The following is a 19,537-nucleotide window of genomic DNA, read 5'->3' on the forward strand; positions in this document are numbered from 1 at the left end:
CGAGGAAATATGAATGATATATCTCAGGGGTTTTTTTTTTTTTTTTTTTATTATCAGATTATCTTTCCTCCAATTACTTGGAATATAAAAGCATGAAAGCATATGACATAATGACCAGAAATACAAAGTGTGTCATACAAATGGACCCAAGAAATACCCACTATAGTAAACCCATACTATCTAGATGTGATCAAATATCAAGACTCATCAAATCCCGATCCAGCTCCGAGCCCACACCGTCCCTGGCAACATTGTCCAGAAAATTGAGCAAAGCCTAAGGCATCAGATGCTCGAAATCACCGATATTCATGTTTGTGTTGTTGAGAGCGTTCGGGATGTGGGTTGAGCTTGTGGTTTGAGGTTGGATTTGGAGGTAGGTTTGGAAGATATCAGTTTGGACTGGGAGGCTGTTTACATAGCGTTGGTTTGGGTGTGAAATTAATGATTTGGATATAGGGTACATAGTGTAGTGCTACGGTGTTACGCTGAGTGTAGTACTGTGCTGTTCTGTGCTGGGTTGCTGTTTCGATAGTTGTGCACATATAAAACTGAAACTGCAGCTATACTGCATGGCCTGGGATGTAAGGGTCCGTAATGACGGCAACTTACAAAGAACAAACTGAACATTCAAAATATCCAATTGTCACCTGTACAATACAAAATCCAACTGCTAAGGGGTATGATTTATGAAACAGAACAAACAACTCAATCCAGATCCAAGACAATGCACGAAACACCAAGTAAAAGCAAGAAATTATGGTACTAACGGACTCCCAATCTTGGGCTTAAAAGCAAGGCTCTTCCGTCTGGCTGCCTCTAACTTCACCCGCAGCTTCTGTGACTGCTCCTCACTTGGCCCGGAGTTGGAGAAAAGTCCCTGTCGGATCTGCTTTGGAGGACAGGTCTGCTGTACAAGTTTCGACCGTTGAGACAGGAAGAAGGGAGTTGCTGGGGACATGCCAACGGAGTCCATGTTGAAGGTGAAAGCAGGAGTTTTGGGTGTTTGGAAATACTTCGGGTCTATTCCCGGATAGCCGGCTTCGGATTTCTTGCTCCTCTTGGGAGTTGAAGGCGCATCGCGAGCAGTGGATGTGCTCGTTCGCGCGAAATCGGCGGCGCCCACACCAGATCGTCTGCTCCCTGCATCGGCTTTGACAAGAGTCCCGTTGACATTGCTCAGTGCGCGGGGCTCCATGCTCTTTCTGCGCTTGGCTCCTCCACGCGGAATAATTGAGCTGTCGACGGCATAGTGGGCCTCGTCCAGCCACTTGTTTTCTCTTTCACAGTCCAAGACCCAGCCAACACCTACACACTTGACCAAACCCGCGGCTTGTCTAACCTTCTCCATAGTTCGCACACCGCCATCCTTGTAGACGACATGAGTTATGCCAACTTTGCCTTCCCTGGTCTCAGCCTGTTCATCGGGAGACACACTCGAGCGGGGGTTCCAGGACCAGTTCTTAACACATCGGGCACCCATCTGCTGCAGAAGCTCCACAAAGATCCCACTAGCATCTTCTCCTTCGGTCGTATGCACGTCCACATACACGACAGCCCCTTGCAGGGCTCCGGTTGGAGTCGGCTGAACAATGCTGCTACGCCTGCGGTGGGACTTGGCAGGGCTGGGAGAACGAGAAGGAGCCCTTTCCCGTTCAACCACCTGTGTTGCATCCCGTACCCTGGAGCTGCTTCTCGATCGGGTAGGTTGCAATTGTGGCATTGTACTATACGATAACCTGGGTGCCTTGCGAGGGGGAAGAAAGTCAATGTCCTCTTGAAGAGCGAGGATAGACTTACGAAGTCGAGGAGAGGAGCGAGTCGGCGATGTGATGGAAAGAGAGCGGCCTCGCTTACGGGACACCTTCAAAGGGGATACTTCCCCTTCCGGCTTCAAGGGCACCTTGGACACCGTGTGGAATGTTTGCAAGGGGCTGGTCTTGCCCCGCACTGGCGTGGCCGGCGCGGGAAGCTGGACTTCGTAATTTTCTTTCTCATCATCCAACGTTTCCTGGGTAGACGCCGCTGGACGCAGCGGGCTCTCATAAACAATGGAAACTTGCGTGTCCTCACGGGCATCAGTTTGTTTGTTTTCCACTAGGTCCTCATCGCTAAATATCTCGAACATAGGAAGTCCGGGAGACTTCTCCAAATCCTCAAAGGCACAGCGACCCATTTCTGGCGACACCAAATCGTACTCGTCCTCGGTGGCCACAGGTTCCTCATTTGGCTGGGGTTCATCAACCACTGGGGATTGTGACTTGGCTGAGAGATCGGGGTAAGACACATCGTCTTGGGTAGTATTGACATTGCTAGGGCCGCTCAGACTGCCTGAAAGGGAGAAGATGCCCCGACGTCCAGAGCGCCTTTGCTCAGTCTTCTTAGGGCTACTCGCCTTCCACTCGCTGAGCTGCTCGGCCAACAGTGTGAAGCGGGGGCGTTGACGCCTTTCCTTCTCCGGACCAGGAGTCTGATTTTGGGGCTGAGGAGAGGGCTGGACGTCTGGGATAGGAAGATCCGCCGTAGTCGTATTATCGGCGGCATCAAAGCTCGTTTCCACTGCTGTGTCACGGTACTCATCAGGGAAACGAGGAGGCGCGAACGAGGCGAAATACTGTGGAACAAAATAGAAATAGTTTGGGACCTGGGGAGTCGGTGGTTCTTCGATCTCGTACGGAGCGTATACCTCAGGGGTGAGTGCCCGTGGTTGAGGGGTCGGTTCAGGTGTTTCTCTGGGCATCTGTTCCGAAGGCTGTTGAGGCATCTGTTGAGGTGTTTGTTCAGGAGTCTGTCGCAACCCTTGTGCAGGTGTGTGTCTCGGGCTCTGTGTAGATGTCGGTCTAGGTGTCCGTTCAGACACTCTTCTAGATGTCCGTCGTGGTGTACGCCGAGGGGTTTGTCTGAGTGTTCTCCCGGGAGTATCAAACGCGACAAGAGTAACCTCTTCCTCATCGAATGCGTAATCATTGAGCCTGTTGACCTCTTCTTCTTCATAGTCCAAGTTTGGGTCGACTATTTGGTCACCCGCAACTTCCTGGGCCTCAGCATAATCCTCAGTTTCTTCATCACGAGGCATTTCAGAGGTGCCAGCAGGACCTTCAGTGAAGACGTCTTCGAGTCCCTCAAGCATCCTTTCGCGACTTGCGAACTCTACCGGCTCCTCGTTCGGTAAATTATCCTCAGATTCGTATTCCTCTTCCTCAGATTCATCGCCCTGTTGATTTTCGAGGGTGAAGATATCCTCATCCACATTCGACATCACTGAGATCCTATCCTCGGCAGTGTCGTGCTCATTATCAATCTCTGCATCAACCATGCTCTCCGCATATTGAGCAGTCTCATAGGCATCCTGCTCCGCGACGTCAAGACAAATCGTGTAATCTTCCGGGATCGCTGGTACATATGTTTCCAGCCGCTCCTGAAAGTTGTCCTGCTCGAAATCATCCTCCATGAGGATATTTTCAACGATCTCATTTTGGCCTTCAAAGAGCTCATAGAGGCCTACGTCAACTCCATCACTCTCAACGGTGCCTTCACAGTCCATGGCAACAGGGTCCAGAGGCTCTTCTGGACCGTCGTCGACATCTTTCATATCCTTTTCGGGCTCACTTGCTGTGTCTTCGTGGTTTATACCCAAATCTCCCACAACATCTTCGGCAGCTTCGTCAGCTTCGTCAGCTTCGTCAGTATGTGTAAAGTTTTGCCCATGAGTCTCATCCTCCATCTCAGACTGCGGGGTATGCGATATGTCGTTGGATCCGTCAATGAATTCAGGCTCTACTTCAGGTTCAGGCGTGTCGGCATCATATCTGCTGGCCGGGGTTTCCTCATCGTCCGGCATTTCCAAGGTCTCTTCTGAATCATACCTCTGGTACGAGGTTTCAGCAACCTTTGGGGGAGGAGCCGTCTCCAACTCTTTTCCCCGGTTGGAATCAGACTCAACATGCTCAGTCATTAGGGATCTCGAGAATAGCAAAGAACTTTTGAACGGGGAGGCAACCTTCTTCGCAGGACTCTGGAGCAAACTGCGTTTCAAAGGTGTTGACGATTCCTGTAGGGACGGTTGTGACATGAATGAGGCTCCAAAAAGCCCCTTCTTAGGTGAAGACTTAAGCGGCGAGTTCTGCCCCGGTGTGAAATTCGGCTGGGAAAGCGGCCTTAGATCATCAAAGCCGAGATTACCACGTCTCGGTGTATCCAAGTTTGCTTTCCTGGGCGACGACTTTAGTGGTGAGTTGTCTGTGGGTGTGAAGTTAGGCTGAGCGATAGACTTTGGATCCTCGGGCAAAGCAAGTCCGCGCCGTGGAGTCTCTCTGATGCTGAAACTAAATGGAGAAGGGGGTGGTCGTCGAGCAGGGCTAGACAGAAAAGCTGCATCGCTGAAATCGACCGACTTCGGTGGTTGGAGAGTAGGCTGTCCGTTCTCGTCGACAGTTTTGGGAGGTTGGCTGGAAGTGAAATTAATTCGTTTCACTGGGGAGCCGAGTCCGGTTTGCTCTGATCCGTGTTTGTTGGGGGAGTCGACGTGTAGCTTATTCTGGTCCTTGGTGATGCTCAATTCATCATCCTCACCGTCAGAGCTGGCGTACGAGGAGATTCCCTTCGCGACTTGTGTTGCTTTCTTCGGGGAAAGAGGCTTGGAGGCACCCTTCTTGGTCGCCGCAGGCTTGCGACCTCTAGCAGCTGTCGGGGTACCCTTTCGGGAAGGCTTCGCGGCAAGGCCAGCTGGACGTTCAGCTGGTCGCCTTCGCCCTGCAGGTGGTGGAGGTGATGGTTCGCTGAAGTCGTCTGAGTCCGACACCTCTTTAAAGGTCACTGTCTTCTTCTTCGCTGGGCCTCGCAAAAGATTCGACCTCATCAATGTAGAATTGGTCGTGATCGTCACCTCCTTAGGCCCTTGGGACGATGCATCCTCAGCAGCTAGGGCACGGGCCTTCTTGTGAGCATCAGCAGCAGCAGTAGTCGACTTCGCATTCGTCGACCCTTTAGGTCTACCTCTCTGTTTTGGTGCAGCAGTCGCGGATTCTGTCTCCGTCGCCGGTTTTGTCCTCGGTCTGCCGACCCGCTTCTTCTGCCCATCTGCATGTGCTTCATCGTCCTCGTTCGCATGCCCAGTCCCTGGTCTAGTAGATGTAGTAGTAGTGGGTTTCCTACCACGACCCGTAGTGGCAGTAGTCGATCCAGCGGGCCTGCCTCTGGCTTTCGTTGTCGAGGATTTCTCCGTCGTGCTCATTAGTCCCAGCTCATCGTCAGTATCTTCGTCCGTATCCTCGTCAGCTGGTTTACTCATAGACGACAAATTTGTCCGGGCGGTCCGCTTTCTTCCCTCCGTAGCTGAAGTGGGAGCCTTTGCTTTGGTCGTCTTCGCAGCAGGCTTAGCTCCAGCCCTGCTGGTGGTAGTGGTAGTCCGCTTCGCCGTACGCGTCGCGCGTGGAGGCGATGCCGCCGGAATAACCGCAGCTCGAGCCATTGTGTAGCTATATATCAACCAATCCGTCGTCGGAAAACAAGTCGTGGATCGGCCTGGCGATGTTTATTTGGCGTGGCGCGGAAAAAACAAACAACAAAAATTAATAACACACTGCAATACTCATTGTGCGCCTGGTCGAGGTGCTATCAGTTGTTGGCCCTCGAAAAGAAAACCTTCAAAGCATATGCAGGGTCGGCAAAAGTAGGAGAGTCGAAGGTGTGTGTTGTCGTTGGCTTATGGCGGGTTGGCGCCGATCGTTAGTCGAAGTGGGCGTTTGTCATGGGTTGCTTGTTTGGGTCATGGCGTTTGTTTCTCTGGCAACCGGTTGGACCCACATAGGGCACGTGAGTGCGAATGCTGTTGCATCATTGCATCTGTAAGCTTAACTTGGTAGCACTTTTGAATTATTCTCATGGTTTAATTTGATTAAGTGCTGTACATCCCCTGAAGACTAGATATAGGATTATTATTTTAAATTGCTATTACTTGATCGTACCGTAGGTCCCAATGAAATGCAGTTTTGTTGAAGCCTTCACAAAATCCCCACCGTTAGATATTCAAGATATATATTCCAAAAAGGACTGTGCCAATGCCTGTAAGATGTAACTTAGATACAGTCAAGCACAGAGATACAGGAGAAAGAAAGTAAAGAAAAGCAAAAATAAGTATCGGGATATATCGCAATATATATAAAAGTAGTTCCTTAGAAGAGAAAAGAAAAAGCAAAAAAGGAAAAAAAAAATCCCACATCCAATAGAATTGCTCCGCTTCTCACAGCAATGTGAAAAGAGCAGCACTGGTCGCTACCATAGTAGTGATGACAGCTGGAGAGAGGGCGGAACCCGCGCTATCCAACAACGTGACGGGCTCATACTCGGCAGGGTTGGTTGAGTTCGTAGTGCCATCCCAGCAGTACTTCTGGAAGCACTGAGTGCAGGCATCCGGAACCTGGGTGTTCGTGCGTTCGAAAGACCGACTCAGAATGGCACAAGCGACGCAGGTCGTCCAGTTACCATCACGGGTGCTGTTACCCATGGTCACCACATCGTATCCGTTGGCAATAGTGTCGTCTCTTTCGGAGATTTCATAGCTTGGCTGGAAGGTCGACCAGTTCGAGTAAGACACATACGGATAGTTGGGGAGGTAGACAACTAAAGGCGTAGGGCCTGTGGTGTTCGTGCTGTTGCATCCGAAGAATGTGGGCCGCGTATTCAAGCCGTTGTTGACAAAAGTATTCTGGTCAGGGATCGCGGGGAACGAGGTTCCGTTGGCGATACCAGTGGAGTTCAGGCTGCGCTCGTAAGTGGCAACGAGAGCCGTGCCGTTGGGCCAAGAATAAGTAGTGTCAGCGGAGGAGTCAACAGCAAAAATAACATCGACGTGACGCTCTGGCTGAATCAAAGGATGCAGAGGAATGTTCTGAAGATCCTCGCCACCGTCCACCATGTCCAGTTCCTCTTGATGGGCTGCTGGGGAGGTCTCGGGAGACCAATTGTAGAATGGATTGGGAGCATAGACAGCAATATCCTCATCATCTTCACCAATCTTTGCCAAGATGTCCGAGAATGCCGTCTTCAGGAAATCGGGAAGGGAAGTTGAATTAACCTGCAGAAAGAACTGGTTGAACAAACTTGACGAAGTACCCATTACAAAGCCGGCATTGTCAAATCCGCGTACACAGGTCTCATTCTTGGCGATAGAACCACCGTCGAATTTGGAGCCCAGGTACTCCAGCGGCGCAAACCCGTAAACCGTTGGATCAAAAGTACCAAACTCCCAAGGGTTAAACTCATAGACAGTAGCATTGCTGCTGACCACGAGCTCATCGGGATACCGACCGTCAGCAACAAGGAGAGGCATCGGCATCTCTGCCTGCTTAAAAGTATCGGTTAGGGCAATGGACGACCAAGTATAGCTCGGACCACCATCGGTAGCATTGATTAATTGATAAGAGAGAGCGCGACCCCTAACCATTGCCTGTTAGAGCTGCTTGCATCCACGAGGTAATAATCCATGACGTACCAATAATCAGTGATAGAGGTTTCGTATCCCGCATCCTTCTTGTCTTGCACCGTATCGTAAACGTGCTTGTAGTAAGTCGCAGAGTCCAGAATCTGAATGCTATCGCCGTCAGGGCCTTCGAAGATCGAGTTTTGAAACTGCCAGACAGCTCCTTTCTCATGGGTCTGTAATGCCGAAATAGTGGTGAAATTGTTGACATAGATCGACCCCACCAGCCATCCACCACCACTCAGACCAGCCAGATATGTCGCCGACTGTAGCAAGCCACCCAGCTGTCCCGTCGCCGTGGAGTTTTCTGTTCGGCTATCAAACGCCTTGATCGCGCCGGCACCGTTCATCAGGGCGCGATAACCTCCTCCGGACACCGCAATACCAATATTGGGAAGATTGGACGTGTTACTCGAGTGGCGGTCGAGATATTGGACAGCATCAAAGTCTTTAATCGTGACATGGTTGAAGAAATCCTTCATGGCAGACTGAGTCTTCTCCCGTCTGGTTTTCAACCACGACGTCTCATTCTGCGATAGCCCGGATGATGCGCTCCGCACCGTCGGGCGATTCGCCGGACAACTGACGTTGGTCGGTACATATCCATCGGGGGCATTTGGCAATGCACGTTCCAACACAGTTCTATCAATCCTCTCGATCCTCTCTCCATGAGGGCCTGGGGCCGCTGTCACGCCTACGGACCATCAACGATGTCAGAATAGGCTAAAGGCGCGACGATCGTAGTAAACCGGGAACCACGACCAGAGTGATTAATAAACTTACCAGACAGCAACCCGGCTAAAGCAATTGCAGCTGTTGTGGGTTTCATACTGATGTGAAGCGGTCGCACACAGTTCTACGTGAGAGCGACACTTTTTTGTCGAGCAAAGCAATGTCGAAGGAGTTGCTCGGAGACTTGGCCAAATTTTGAGGGACGCAGTGGTCACTCCTTTCTTTTACTAGGGGTGTTCTTGGGATCGGGGACTCGGAAGCTTGGCCAAGCACACCAGGGACTTGGTGCGATCGCAACTAGTGTTTTGAGTGTTCTGACTGGAAGACTATGAATTTGATTTGATCAGTTAGGGGCTGGGGGCGCCCGAACCGAGGAATGGACTTTCATCAGGTTCGATCCATGATGTCAAAGGATGGCCTAAGTCCGGCCCTTCCGCAATGGTGGCTGACTGGCATGGGCGATCAAGAACTATTATTGATCAATGGACTTTTCTTCTGAGTAGCGTGACTATCAATCTGGTTTCGAGAAAGATTCTCATCAGCTTTTGCAATTGCTTCACCGTTACTGATCGGCTTCCTTCTGAGCATAATTTTCCGTGCCAAAATAAAAAATTAAATCAAATAAATAAAAATAAAGACAATAAAACCATTAAAAAATTATTAAGTATAAAGGACATAAAAATAGACAGTGTGCTCATGTCAGGCACAAATTATACAGGCATAACTAACTGCATGAAGAAGTTCCCAATACGAGTGCGAGAGCCGAGTGGGTCAGTCGGAAATGAAGGGAAAAAGTCGAGTCCAAGTGGAATGTCAGGCATCCAAGATTCGCATCCGCAGTCTCTGATAGGCCACCTTCGAATCAATAGACCAAACCCATGGATGCAGGCTGTGGCTATGCTCCTCTTCCGATGAAAACTTTTTTTTTTTTTTTTTTTCCTGAATGAAAATTCTTATGCATCTAAACGTACTAGTAGGCAGCAAGATAAATTGGGTACATTCCGCTTATTAAGGCGTGCCTCCATTTCCTCGGAAAAGGAAGTCATTTTTCATGTGAGGAGCTGAAGGACAAAAAGATTTCAAGTTGACATCCAATGCTTGGCAAAAGCTTGACAACCTGCGGTGTAACTTTTGAAGTTCAGCACTCATGGAAACGATTGGTTAGATATCACAATCATACTATACTATGAAACTGCCTCTTTGTAGAGTTCATTGGTCCCGCAATAAATGTAGATAGCTTGCCAAGGTCTGGTTACAATCCATCCGTTGGATTCATAAAGATAAGACCACCAAAGTTCGACCTAATTCTATTAGATCGTGAAGGTCTTTCCTATACTTTTCTTCCGATCTTCTTCCTTTATGCATAACTACCTTCCTAGGAAGCATAACTGGTACAATTTCCATAACGACAACAAAAGAGTACAGTTAACGCGGATACACAAGAGTTGGAGAGAACCATGGTATCTAACCGATACCCTACCTGAGAAAGTTATCTTGGTCTCGAATGGTTAGCTTAGTGACATCTTTGGCTTCGTCGAAGATTTATTTATTGTTGAAAGAGGAAATCATCATAAGTGCTCTCATCATTGACATACCGGCATAGGCTGTTGTCACCACCGTCGTAAGATACTGTAGCTTGTGTCTAATGTTAGCCTGGTCCAGACAATTATGTAGACCGTTGCATTCAAAGGCTCGGAGGGGATAAAACAACAACCTCGAGACCTGTGCCTCTGAGGGTAGTTTTCCATTCTGATTTGAACTGTAGTATGTCCTCCATTCCTCAATTTTTCAACGAGTGCCCTGAGCTTCATATCCCAATGAGGGATTTAGGAGAGATAGATACAAGTACAATAAGGGTAAAATTGAAGGGATATGAAGGGTGCCTCCAGGCAGGAGCGACCCTTTCATAAGTTCAGGCCCCAGGAGTCCATGAATACAGCCTCGCTGCGCGCAGAAGGTTCACCAGAACCAATCATTGCTTACAATTATATATAAGCCAGACTGATGGCTCGTTCGATTTCCGGAGGAGGGGATATGTATTGTCTCGGCAGAAAAACATAATAAACAAGGCCAACCCACCTAATAAATAAGATAAACCGATCTCTTACTCTTTCCACAATTTATATTCCACGTCAACTACGCTATGACTACTCAATATGAACTTCCCGGAGAAATATAAGCCTATCACCCACTTCGTATCCAAAGGAATACAACTGCGCTCTCTAGCTGGTCAACAGTTAACATTATGACAGCGAAAATGAGTACCAGTTCCCACGCTCATTCCATCATGCTTCTTCCGGCATCGACTGGATTACTGTGGACATCTGGGATCGACTTGACCACCGATTCCCACATATCAGATGCACTTTGATCAGCAATGAATATGTTGACGACAAATTACTGAGCAGCGAGTTACTTTTGATTACCAGGTTCATGTAGCAACGGCGGATCAGGCCAATGACTCTCGGTCATGATATCCTTCCGGTGAGTCGCCTCTCTGTTGTTGCTTCTCTGGCCAGCCAATTAACATCTACAGATCCTGGTGTTTTCTGTGATAAGCCCTCAACATGTCAGGATCCTATAGGCTCATTTTGATGGCTCTGCCCTAATCATATTAAAGAGCAAACCATTCGACTTCAGAAACCGGGATGATGAAGCGATGGATTCATTAGGACAGTGGTATTGCAGTGATCTGGTTGAAAAGACACTGTGGGCCGAGCCTGTTCAAACTGGAACTGTACGATCTACTACATCGGGGTTCAGGCACGTACGAGCACCTTTCTAGGTGGTTTTCAACGAGATTTCGGAGTAATGAGGACAATGGGCACTCATGGCGTCATTTTGGATTTGCAAATGGTTTGGGGTTGGCTTGGTATCACTGAGGTATCGGCGCAGAGATTGGTCCTGGAAGCTTTCGAATATATGCCGCTTATTATTACTCCTTAATTTGATCCCCGTACTATATGTCATGGTATGCATATTGCGTTGACAAAGTCCAGACCTTGATCAAAACTATACTGCACCTTCTCAACTACACTAACCTCAATAGAACATCAAAGATCCAATGTAAGCTCTGAAGTTCTGAAAATACGCACTTGGAATAAGTTAGATGTGAATATGGTATTATCCCATGACAAGTCATTCACCTTAGCCTGCATGATGGTAGTTCTTCTGCCCGTTCTCGTCAAGGTCCATCAGCAGCCCTTGATACCTCTATTCGATAAAAGATAGTCATCTTCACAACTGCTGATACATAATATCTGTCCGCAGAGTATACTTCGTCCCCCGAAACACCGAATCTCCACCATGGAGCAAATCATTCTGTTGGAACACAAGCACCGAACCCGTCTTAGGAAAAACCCTCAACTGCCTCTCCTTCTCCTCATACCTCGGAAGAAAAGACGTAGCACCACCAAGCAACTTGCCCCCAACATCCAAGTTAACATCCCCTTTCTCCTCCACCCTGATCTGCTCGCGCATCAGCTCCTTAAGATCCTGCTCCCCATCCCCATTCAGATACAAATGAACGGTATAATACGACTTCTCCTTCCGGTCAGGGGTGGTATAGAACGCATCCCAGTGCGGCTTGAAGTACTCCCCGCCTTCATACTTGAGGAACCGGAGTCGTTCATTCAGTCTCGTCAACCCGTAGGTCTTATTCCGACCCGCGAGCCCGGTAACAAGGGGCCGGTTCTCTAGTCGATCGATCTCAAGCTCCTTGAGAAAGGGCATTAATCGATTTAGTAGCTTGTCGGCTAACTCGGGTGAATCCCAGATAATACGGCCACAATTACGGGTGTCTGTTGCGAGTCTTTGTCGCCCGCCACCGACGTTGATCATGGCGCGCTCCCAGACCGGTGTTGTGGACTGGGGAGTTAGAGTTGAGGCTTCCGCGAGACGGATTAGTTCGTCGCATTCTTCTTCTGTGAGTATATTGTCGATTACTACTGCGAAGCGGTTCTTAAATTCGGGTAGTGGTGGGTCGGAGGTTGCGAAGTCGATTTTTTTGCATTTGGCTCCCGGAGGTGCTTTCCAGGGAAGAAAGTTGGGATTTAGCTGGGGGTCCATGGTTGAAACTATGTGATATGTGATATGATGTGGTATTTGGGATATGTTATGAGGTTGGGTGTGCCGGGCTAGATGCTGTATTTAAAGTGCCTTGGGGGCTGATGCCTAGTGTTATTGTCTGCCTTACGGCTTACCTAGGAGGCTGAGTCACAACATCGATCTTGCCATGTCATCAGGGGCATAACGGATGTCATTGTATCATCATGTTTTCTAGTGTTTTGCATGGTTGGGCGTTTCCCGGAATTCTTCAAACTACATAATGAGTCATTCTATATGACCATCATCCAAGCGATGAGTCCAGCTCATTCTTAAATGCGCAAGGGCTTTCTATGAACTTCAGGATATTAGTACCTTGAGTCAATTAGCCTTATCGATTATGGTAAGATAAACTACCAGCCGCAAAAGTCCGACGAAGACATAGAAAATGTCAAGACAAAGGTGCGTTATACAGTGCAAGTCTCTGACATGCTACCGAGGAAGTCATCTACATCATACCCAAAGTTTAATGCCTCTTGACGCTAATAGTTTGCTTCAAGTGTTAATATCTGTGACTACTGTTTCCATGTTATCGCATTGCAGTTGTCAGCCATCTTGATGAGATGATGACTGTATCTCAAGCTGGGCACGGCAGTTCCATATCAACCAGTGCTTAAGAAATGTAAGTAGGCATATGGATTGACATGGGAGTTCTAATATGTTTTCTCAATGGGAGCAGTCATCAGCATCGTACGACTTGACAAGTTATGAGGGTTCAACCCCGGGCCTCGAGACAAGGTCAATGGAGCCTAACAGGGCCGGGCCCCGACGGTTTTCGAAGCTCACGTAAGCGCTGCGCTTAATTCCATTAGTTATATCATGGAATACCCCGTATCATACGTGGGGTTCCTGACGATCGGAGCTCCCCCGGGGACAGAAACTTGATGCTAATCGTGGAGACTTCTAGAAAGCAGGGTACGCGTCATATTCTGAACGAACCGTATCTGAGGTCTGAGCGGAAAGCGGGGTAGACACTTGATTATTAGGAAGCTTGGGGTCAAAGTGGAGTGTATTGGAAGATGCGTTCTCTGCATCTCTGATTCTCCGGTCTGGGCGGACTAAGATCGAGTGTTAGACAGCTCCGTCGGGCCATCGTAGTATGGCCGCACTGAAGATGTAGTATGATGGGAGCCACGTCAACGAATGGTAGATAAATGGGGATACTTTTGTTCGGTGGTAGATTGATCTGTGTTGTACGAGGCAGTATTGGGATTTACCGTACTTTAGAGGCATCTTCAGTCTGACCGCGTGGGTGTATAACTAATTGTTTGACGGTGGGATTCGAAGCAAGAGGGAAGTGGGCCAAATCTCTGCTGGTCACACGGGCACTGTGGGCTTATTGCAGTTAGGCTCAAAAATCGAGACCATTTAATTCTCTGTCCGGGGAATCAGGGATGGCCGAAGCACAGACCACATCTGGTGAGATTCTGGAACCTGGGGATCATATATTGACTGTAGGGATGTCAACGTGATTCGCCGTGTGGAATTCTATATTGTCTTTAAGGGATCGGTCCGACAGGATCGGATTACCCGGATCACTTGGAGTGGTATATGCTTGGCTCAGAAGTTGGAAGGCAGTCTCTGTACTGCCACGAAGGGCATGGTACCATGTGTTTCCTAGATATCGACCTTGGAACAAAAGCGTACGCATAAGTTTACAGCGAATGCTAAGACTATGGGGTAAATCCTGGAGCTATCGTTTATTCGATTAAAGTTTAGCTGGCTGTTCTGAAGATAAGAGAATTCTAAGATGGCTGATCCCGAGCGAAATACAGAAGCGTCAACTAGTTAATGGGATATGGTCCTTCAGGTCCGATTGTGCACCGCAGCCATTATTGGACAATTCCATATAAAATAAACCCCAATTGTCAAATAATCTGCTAGAATTTCTATCAATAGTATAAAGTATAAGATGCTCACGGGGACAGGCACAGACGATTCTAAGGGTCTAGTTTTGGTTCTGGGTCTCTGGGAGGGAGTCCAATCGAACCAAAACACTGGGGCCGTCATTTGCAACGCAATTCCCCGGAAGTTCCCAAAAGGGCAAGTAGCTTACCACTAAGGAACAATTCACCAAGACCGAGAATTGTGTTCCATCGTCTCCGGGAGGGGAGCCTTAGCGATGCGCCACACTGTTATTTTCAAAAATTTGATGGTCACACGGTACCTTCCCGGATCCATCTCGGTTGGCCGGACTGATAAATCAGTCTCCGTTTATCATCATTGCTCATAACAATATTCCTGTGTTTTAGGTTAACTATATTTCGGTTACTGAATGTCACTGTCATATGATATGGCCTAAATATAGACCCCCTTTCGATCTAGTATGTGTTGGGTTCACAGTCCCCAATACCGCCAATCACTTTTCTGACGAACGATCGGGTCTACTGGATATATACTAGTAGCGTAAACGGAAAACTGCATAGAATCTCAATTGCAATAGATAGAACCTCAAAATGTAAAAATTGACCAAATCAAACTGGGCCGGGAACATCGAAGAAATTGCGAATTGGCCAATGAGAGTGGAGCTCGTGACATGGCTGAACATATCCTGTACTAGTACTGCACCAAGACCAGGGACTTGATTTAGTAGAGAGATCCTGTACGTCGCCAATTCGAAGAAGATTTCAACCCAGTAAAAGTTGTGATTGGTACTGGAAATCCCAATGGACCTCAGGAACTCTAGGGATCACTCGGGATATCATGGACTGAAGTGAAATTGGCTAGAGCCATCTTCTGCATACGGCAGTCTGCGTGTTTGATGAATACCGGTAAGAGATCAAAACCCTACTGTGTCTACTCGATCGGCGGCTTGACGGTAAGATTGGCAATGGAAACCAGGGTGATCTTCAAGATGCCCCGTGACCACATCCCCAAGTGCGCGGGTTTTGGTTGAACGAATGTTCCAGAGAGCGAAACGGTGGTTTTTCCAGAACAAATGTAAATGGCCCCGTGACCTGTCCCTACTCCCTACAGCTGCTCCCCCAGTGTTCTCGACCGCCCACTTACCGACTCCTTGGGGACTGCCCACCTTCAGTCCCGCCTTAAGCTTCTTCCGTCCGCCGAGCCGGGTTTGCCCCAGCCCGGGTTGCCCAAACAAGGAAACCGAGTACGCCACTGACAGTCGCAAACTTCCACAGCCATGATACGTACCATGTGGTATCTTGTACTTGAATTTTATTTTATTTATTTTTTCAGTGGTACTATGGTATTCTCGGCGCAAGATAGCGTGGTTGTGATAAGTGATCCTCGGAGGGCACCTGGATAACTATGATATCAAACTGTAGTCATCAACCCGTCATGCTCGCGAGAACATCTACGAACATCTACGTTAACGAAGTTGACCTTGATTTGCCCTGGGCAAGGCCTAATTCGAGTTACGTATCTAAACTCATCACTAGGTAGCATGCTGGTGGTTTTGCCTGGGACATATGACAATCGTAGTTCGTGTTTTGTGTTGAAGGTATAGTCCCCGTCCAGGGTATCAATACCTCCATGCAGGATTAAGGTATGAGTATCAATTTCATAGAAGAAACGTGGTGATCAACATTCCCCTTTCTTGCCACGAAGAAAGCCCAAGTGACCACTGATGGTGGGCCCAAGGTCTTCATCGTCCATGCATTCCCCCGGGTCTGGACCGAACCCACTATGGCTCCCTCGCAGCCTTCCTATTTTGGGTACCTTACCAACTTTTTGTCTGCTCACATGAGGCCTCCATGACTATCCCGGACCCAAAGTCATTCTTTCTCCCAGCAGTCTCCAAAGGCTATGGTGAAGTATATAAGTATGACATTCCTCGGCGGGTTGAAGTGACTGGTTAGACATCATCAATTGAATCTCTCCTACTCACTGCGCTTTAGTTCCCTACCGGCCTTAAGTGAAAACAGACTCTTTGACAATCATCCACCAATTCTCACTACCTGAGCTTTTACGCTTACTTTCAATTGATCCTACCTTTCTCGTCAGATACTTTTTTCCCTTAATACGTATCATCAAACAGCATAATGTCCGTCTCCATTGAAATCAACGACATTGTCCCCGCCGCTCTTACCACACAGGCGCCCCCCTGCCTTGGCTCTAAGAGCAGAATGCCCGAGTTCAGTTTGGCTGGAAAGGTCGTCTGTGTCTCTGGTGCTGCCCGTGGCCTTGGTCTAACTCAGGCTGAAGCGCTTTTGGAGGCCGGGGCCAAGGTATATGCTTTGGACCGCCTGGAGGAACCTGTAAGCGATCTTTTTTTCTCAGGGTTTACTCATCAATACATTGACATACAGTCTAATTCGTTATTTGAATAGTCCCCTGAGTTCTACGAAATCCAAAAACGTGCCAAGGAGGAGTTAGGAACGGAGCTACAATACCGTCGCATTGATGTCCGTGACACCGAACGTCTCGAAAGTACTATCGAAGCCATCGCTGATGCCGAGGGTCGCTTGGATGGCTTGGTCGCTGCGGCAGGCATTCAACAGGAAACTCCCGCCCTCGAGTACACGGCCCAGGACGCCAACACGATGTTTGAAGTCAATGTCACTGGTGTGTTCATGACTTCCAAGGCAGTTGCTAAGCAAATGATTCGTTTCGGCAATGGAGGTAGCATCGCACTAATTGCGAGCATGAGTGGTACTATTGCCAATCGGGTACGTTCTCGTCTTGCCTTTATTTTGCTTCAATCCAAACTTCCCCACCTTTCTGTGTCTTTTGCAAGTCTCAGGTTTCACGAAACTCAACCCGCTCACGCCACTCCGGCCTTCTGTTCACGTCATTGGTTGCTATCCTACATGGAAGTTACTGACTGGTCTGCCTCTTTAGGGTCTTATTTGCCCTGCTTACAACGCTAGCAAGGCTGCAGTGCTTCAACTTGCCCGTAACCTCGCCATGGAGTGGGGTACGTACAACATTCGAGTCAACACCATCTCGCCCGGTTATATTGTAACAGCCATGGTTGAGAAGCTCTTCGCCCAGTTCCCTGAGCGTCGCGAAGAATGGCCCAAACACAACATGCTGGGACGTCTGTCTACCCCTAACGAGTACCGTGGCGCTGCCGTCTTCCTTCTCAGTGACGCCAGCAGCTTCATGACTGGAAGCGATCTACGCATGGACGGAGGTCACGCCGCTTGGTAGATGACATTTGAATGGCTCTTTCCTTTTCCTTTGCATATTCTATTTTTCATATTATCATTTCTACTGCATGGCGTCGGGAAGGCAAGCGTGATCGGATTTGAAATTGATGATCTTATCATGATTCTTGTGTTTGGGCATGCTTGGGGGCTGATAGGATGAGGTTCGGTTGATATCTCAGCGTTGCAATTGCTGGATCGGGTCTTAGTCGATTAACTAGAGCGAAATTGTACCTATACATAATGCATGAGACTTAATTTGGAACAAGTGAATGGTCCGCCTGAGCGTAGCGAAAGTATGATTGACGATGAACGTTGCGGAGGGTCTCGACTGACAACTAACGAGTAACGTTAAGTAAGTTTGCATGAATCATCTTCCACTTAGTGCCAGATCGGACCATAGATTGATGCGCGCGTTCGCACATGACCCACTGGGCAATTCTGAACTAAAGCACCACTTGCGCGGCGTTATTCGAACTTCTACGAATGAAGTGTCCAGAAGACAGGGATTTTGCTTCCGAATTCCCGGCAAACGAGTACAACTTCGATTACCATTCATTGAAACCAAACCCCCGCCAAGAAATTGTCCATCCGGGGGAATCCCCACTTTTCAAAGTCAAACTTTCCCCCCCACATTCATCCCGGACCACAAGAACCATGCTCAATCGTGGTTGTATCCATGGTTGTCCATATCATGACATCAAGACCCCTGCTCTCTGGACCCAAGCTAAACCGCTAGATACAGTCATATCAATCACGTTGTTTTGAGGCATGGATTACTCTCTCCTTTTGCCGCTCAACTGGAGCCAACGGTCCACATACGGGCCATGTCTGTACCAGTCCAATTATCGTCAATTGTTGAGGATGCATGATGTCTTGATGACCACTACTCCGATCGAAAATAAAAAGAATATGGGGGGAAAATCCCGGGATTACCAGAACCGACGTACTGGATTGATCATATTCAAGGGATTGCCGTTTGAGGCCGTCTATAGAGCGTATTAGGATTTGGAATCTGGGGTAATACTAATCACGGGGGCGGTTGGTATACTTAGCCTGTACGCGGTACCTACATCTTCCTGTATGTCCATTTCATAGGCTATAGCCCGACCAAAGGGGAACCAACACATGACTGGAAGCGAGAGATAGGGCTCCAATTTTGATGCCTAATTCTCGACTTTTATGTAAGGGATGCATGCTCACTGTAGTTTCGCCTCTTTTAGTGGTTGCTGACTGCCTTAGGCGATCTATGGCGATGTCACGTTGGTGGTCGTGGTAAGGCTCACATAATGTGCACGTGGATCGCCTTGTTTCGACTCGACCCGTAAGTTGACTGGCTCTCGGTTGTTATCGGACTATCTCTACTAAACTTCAATTTTAGTTTATTAAACCCTATATAGCATGATGTGATCTCATAGGGGTTGTCTAACTGTTCGGATCTAAAATCGACGCCGAAGTATTCCCGTGAGCATCTATAAACATACCTTTGTGGGATTATTGCATATCATTTGATCTCAGCGATATCATCGGATATGTTTCGTTATCCAAACAAATGTGCAAATTAATGAATGTCTTCGATATCTTGCGGACTAATACTTTATGAGTCAGATCTAGGTTTGACAGCGCATCGATTTGCGATGCTAATACTACAAGGGCCCTGTTTGATGCCATGATGTAGGGTCTCCAGATGCCTGATACCAACTCTTCGAGACGTCTGCTTATTCCTGACTCAACTACGTGGGTATGCGGCGTGTGATGTCCTGGGTCTATCGGAACTGCCTGAATGGGTATGATCTTGTGGCTTCGATGTGTACCTGAAGTTGAAAATAACTTTGACTCTGAGGTGGTGGTGCCTCTCGAAAACAGGAGAAAGAGAGGGTGGATAGAGTTGGACTCCTGTCAAACTGCGCTGGGAATTTTTGAAACGTGTGCATCCGCGGTTGTCGGGTGAAAGAGGCTCGACCTTCCTGGTACACTATTGCCCGATGAATAACCGGAGAATATGTTTGCATATGCTAGGAAACAGAGCTCGGAGGTTTGATATGAGTACACCTTGATTATGACTCCACGAATGTTTGTCGTCTCTCTATGTGATCCATCATGCCTCAGGCTA

The 19,537-nt window shown here is 48.3% G+C and overlaps 4 protein-coding genes across 4 annotated transcripts; 1 reads left to right on the forward strand and 3 right to left on the reverse strand.

The window, feature by feature from the left end:
- Positions 1 to 754: 754 nt before the first annotated feature.
- On the reverse strand, positions 755 to 5,467 carry BDV38DRAFT_286398 (uncharacterized protein; the record flags this gene model as incomplete). The annotated part of the gene is made up of 1 exon (XM_032060656.1): positions 755 to 5,467. One exon carries the CDS (start codon positions 5,465 to 5,467, stop codon positions 755 to 757), a length of 4,713 nt encoding a protein of 1,570 aa, XP_031909982.1.
- Positions 5,468 to 5,992: 525 nt separating this feature from the next.
- On the reverse strand, positions 5,993 to 8,507 carry BDV38DRAFT_257103 (lysophospholipase family protein). The gene is made up of 3 exons (XM_032055577.1): positions 8,261 to 8,507; positions 7,490 to 8,171; positions 5,993 to 7,433 (listed from the first exon to the last, which is right to left on the reverse strand). Exons 1-3 carry the CDS (start codon positions 8,304 to 8,306, stop codon positions 6,239 to 6,241), a joined length of 1,923 nt encoding a protein of 640 aa, XP_031909983.1. The 5' UTR covers positions 8,307 to 8,507; the 3' UTR covers positions 5,993 to 6,238.
- Positions 8,508 to 11,099: 2,592 nt separating this feature from the next.
- BDV38DRAFT_257105 (uncharacterized protein) lies at positions 11,100 to 12,307 on the reverse strand. Its single transcript, XM_032055578.1, has one exon. The coding sequence runs from the start codon at positions 12,275 to 12,277 to the stop codon at positions 11,447 to 11,449; it is 831 nt and encodes a 276-aa protein (XP_031909984.1). The 5' UTR covers positions 12,278 to 12,307; the 3' UTR covers positions 11,100 to 11,446.
- Positions 12,308 to 16,317: 4,010 nt separating this feature from the next.
- On the forward strand, positions 16,318 to 17,428 carry BDV38DRAFT_273996 (putative short chain dehydrogenase; the record flags this gene model as incomplete). The annotated part of the gene is made up of 3 exons (XM_032057771.1): positions 16,318 to 16,533; positions 16,606 to 16,944; positions 17,117 to 17,428. 3 exons carry the CDS (start codon positions 16,318 to 16,320, stop codon positions 17,426 to 17,428), a joined length of 867 nt encoding a protein of 288 aa, XP_031909985.1.
- Positions 17,429 to 19,537: the final 2,109 nt, after the last annotated feature.

This window comes from Aspergillus pseudotamarii (genome assembly GCF_009193445.1).
Source record: "Aspergillus pseudotamarii strain CBS 117625 unplaced genomic scaffold BDV38scaffold_60, whole genome shotgun sequence".
In the NCBI taxonomy this organism is placed as follows: domain Eukaryota; kingdom Fungi; phylum Ascomycota; class Eurotiomycetes; order Eurotiales; family Aspergillaceae; genus Aspergillus; species Aspergillus pseudotamarii.